The sequence below is a fragment of the Poecilia reticulata genome, linkage group LG16 (assembly GCF_000633615.1).
Source record: "Poecilia reticulata strain Guanapo linkage group LG16, Guppy_female_1.0+MT, whole genome shotgun sequence".
Lineage (NCBI taxonomy): Eukaryota > Metazoa > Chordata > Actinopteri > Cyprinodontiformes > Poeciliidae > Poecilia > Poecilia reticulata.
In genome coordinates this window covers 4901350-4903930 of record NC_024346.1, presented here as the reverse complement: position 1 = coordinate 4903930, position 2581 = coordinate 4901350, and the positions used below count along the sequence as shown (strand labels likewise).

At 35.1% G+C, this 2581-nt stretch overlaps 1 protein-coding gene across 2 annotated transcripts in view; it reads right to left on the bottom strand.

Moving 5' to 3' along the window:
- Positions 1-311: 311 nt before the first annotated feature.
- LOC103477659 (fucolectin-7-like) overlaps positions 312-2581 on the bottom strand; it is a 23367-nt gene continuing 21097 nt past the window's right edge. The window contains exons 5-6 of one of the 2 annotated variants that reach the window (XM_008430915.1): positions 1126-1405; positions 312-975 (exon numbers count right to left, since the gene is read on the bottom strand). In XM_008430915.1, the coding sequence (XP_008429137.1) occupies positions 825-975; positions 1126-1405 (431 nt within the window). In that variant the 3' untranslated portion in view covers positions 312-824. The remainder of the gene's footprint in view (positions 976-1125; positions 1406-2581) is intronic. The other variant, XM_008430916.1, reaches the window with a different exon arrangement.

The following is a 2581-nucleotide window of genomic DNA, read 5'->3' as shown; positions in this document are numbered from 1 at the left end:
TAATGGAAAATATCAGGAAATAGTAATGTGTTTATTTGTCCTAATCAAAAACCAAAATCCATTGCAGACACATTTGATTTTCTGACAGAAAAAATACAACAATCAGCAACATTTCATACATTTCTGCGGGGAAAACAAAATGACACTGGAGGCTTTATTTGCATAATAAGGAAGTGAAGCACAGTGAATGGACTTGAAGGAAAGGAAAAATGAAAAACAAAATGGCACCAGAGACTGATGCTGTGATTTTTGCAAATATTTGCATAATAAGGAAGTGAATAATCTTTCCTTTCCTTGAAGAAAATGAAAAGAAAGATGATAAGCAGCAATGCACTGTTAAACAGTGGCAGAACTAGAAATTAATTTACAAGTGGGCAAATAATTTATTATGTCAACTCCCATTAAAATGTCAAATCCTGTTTGGTTATGAGAGCTCCTTTAGGAGATCTTGTACTAAGATGAATCATTATAGATAATCAGTAGGACAAATTCTGTTCAAAAGAAGATTTTCAAGAGTTAGACATTATAGCTCTTCATTTTAAATCGATTAATAAGTTTACTGCTCTTTCTTTACTTGTTTTTCTATCTGTAGTCTCCAGTTGTTGCTTATCTTACAAAATCAGACCCATCAAGCGTACGACAGTTTCCCAAAAACACGTTATTGGTTCACCAGAGGCTGACCCCAGCTCAGAACTGCTTTCCCCTTAGTGAGTTTTATTTTGGTTTTCAATACAATCAGATATTCACAAGTTTTTTAACACCCTCTAGTGGTCAAAATTATCCATTCAGCTTTAACTTTAAACCACAGTGTTGTCATGAAAACTTTAATCCAGTCTAGATGCGTACACTTCCACCTCACACAGTGTGAGATACTCATTTCTTCCAGGTATGACAACGTTGATGTATCGACCATCCATGCCGTTGCACTGAAAGGTTTCAGTAAAACCTGGAGCGATGGTTGAGATCACAGCACACCTGTCAGAGGAAAGAAGATTTAAGATTTCAGGACATATTTAAAGATACATTAATTAACAACTTAGCAAAAATAATCATGAGAAATTAATGTTGCTTTCAACAACATGTTTTATTTGCATTCAGTGTCTTTATAAAATGGCTGTAAACTACCTGGGATTGTTATTTCCTTTGTTATCAAGTGAATCTCCAATACGAATTTCAGCTCCGTTAATTCGAGTGGGATATTCTACCCGATTGGTTATGTTAATATTGAACACTTTATGGGTTCTTCCCAGGTCCAGTCTCCACCAGGGGTTAAAGGTATTATTTGTGGCACTGCAGGAACCCTGGCTGAAGCGGCCTTCACGATACCCATCGATAGCATTGTAGGCGATGGCTCCAGAATAAATTGTTGACTGTGAAGCTTTTCCATAAACTGCCACATTTTCTTCTGCAAAACAAAATTTTAAATGTCAGCTGTCATACATCGTCTATGCTCTACCTATGTACATTTTGACAATTACATAGTTTTATAGATTTTATTTGTTTTTGTTTGTTCAAGTAGTTAATTTGGTATTTAGAAATTTGCAAAACCGAAACTTGTTATTTTCATATAAGCATAGGATTGACAGAGAATTTGCTAGAGAAAATAAATACCTTTCTACTTTCTGTGCCGCCACACTGCTTTTTGTAAGGACATGTGACATTGAATAAACAGTTAGAAAGACAAAGAGATTTTTTTTTAAAGAAAAAGAAAAAAAAAGGTAATAAAAGATAAAAACCTTAAAACCGGCACCCCTTGTAGGACTTCAGTTAAACGTCTCACACCTCAGAGTTTTAGTTAAGATGTCATTTAACAAGGATTCTCACACTCCTAGATATAGATTTGTTTAGGATTTTGGCACCAAAAAAAAAAAAAAGATTTGGATATGATACTTTTCATGGTTATAGCTAAACACATTTTTTGTTCTATATGTTGTATGATTGCAGTTTTAAATATTAGTTGGAAGATAACATTTTCAAAAAATTTTCAATCTCCATCCTTCCACTCATTAGCAAAATCATTGAAAAAGCATTGTTTCAACAGTTAACGAGTTTCCTAACAATAACCAACCACTTTAATGTCTTTCAGTGCAGTTTCTATCCTCACCACAGTACTGAGATTGTCCTAGTCAAAGTGGTTAATGACATCCACATAAATGCAGACTATGGAAGAATCACAGTGCTGGTTCTGTTGGACATCAGTGCAACATTACTGAAACAACTGGAAAGTTGGGTCAGACTCTCCGGTCCAGCACTCAACTGGTTTGAATCTTACATAACGAACAGGGATTTCTTTGTTTCAATAGTAACTTCTCTTTGAAGCTGACAGAAGTCACGTATAATTAATTGACTTACTAAATCCTAAGAGTTAGGATTTAAACCTCAAAAGTTACAAGATGTACAGTGAGCACTCTTCATTGAAGTATACCTGGGTTAATTTGGTCTAATCAATGAAGTCAGTGGCTCTCACTGACAAACCTGACTTGACTGATAAAAATATGATCAAATATGTTTCAAAGGATTCTCACCAGTTGGGGCACGGTATCCGTAGACCTCCACTTCACAGAGAGTTAGAACCCTGTCC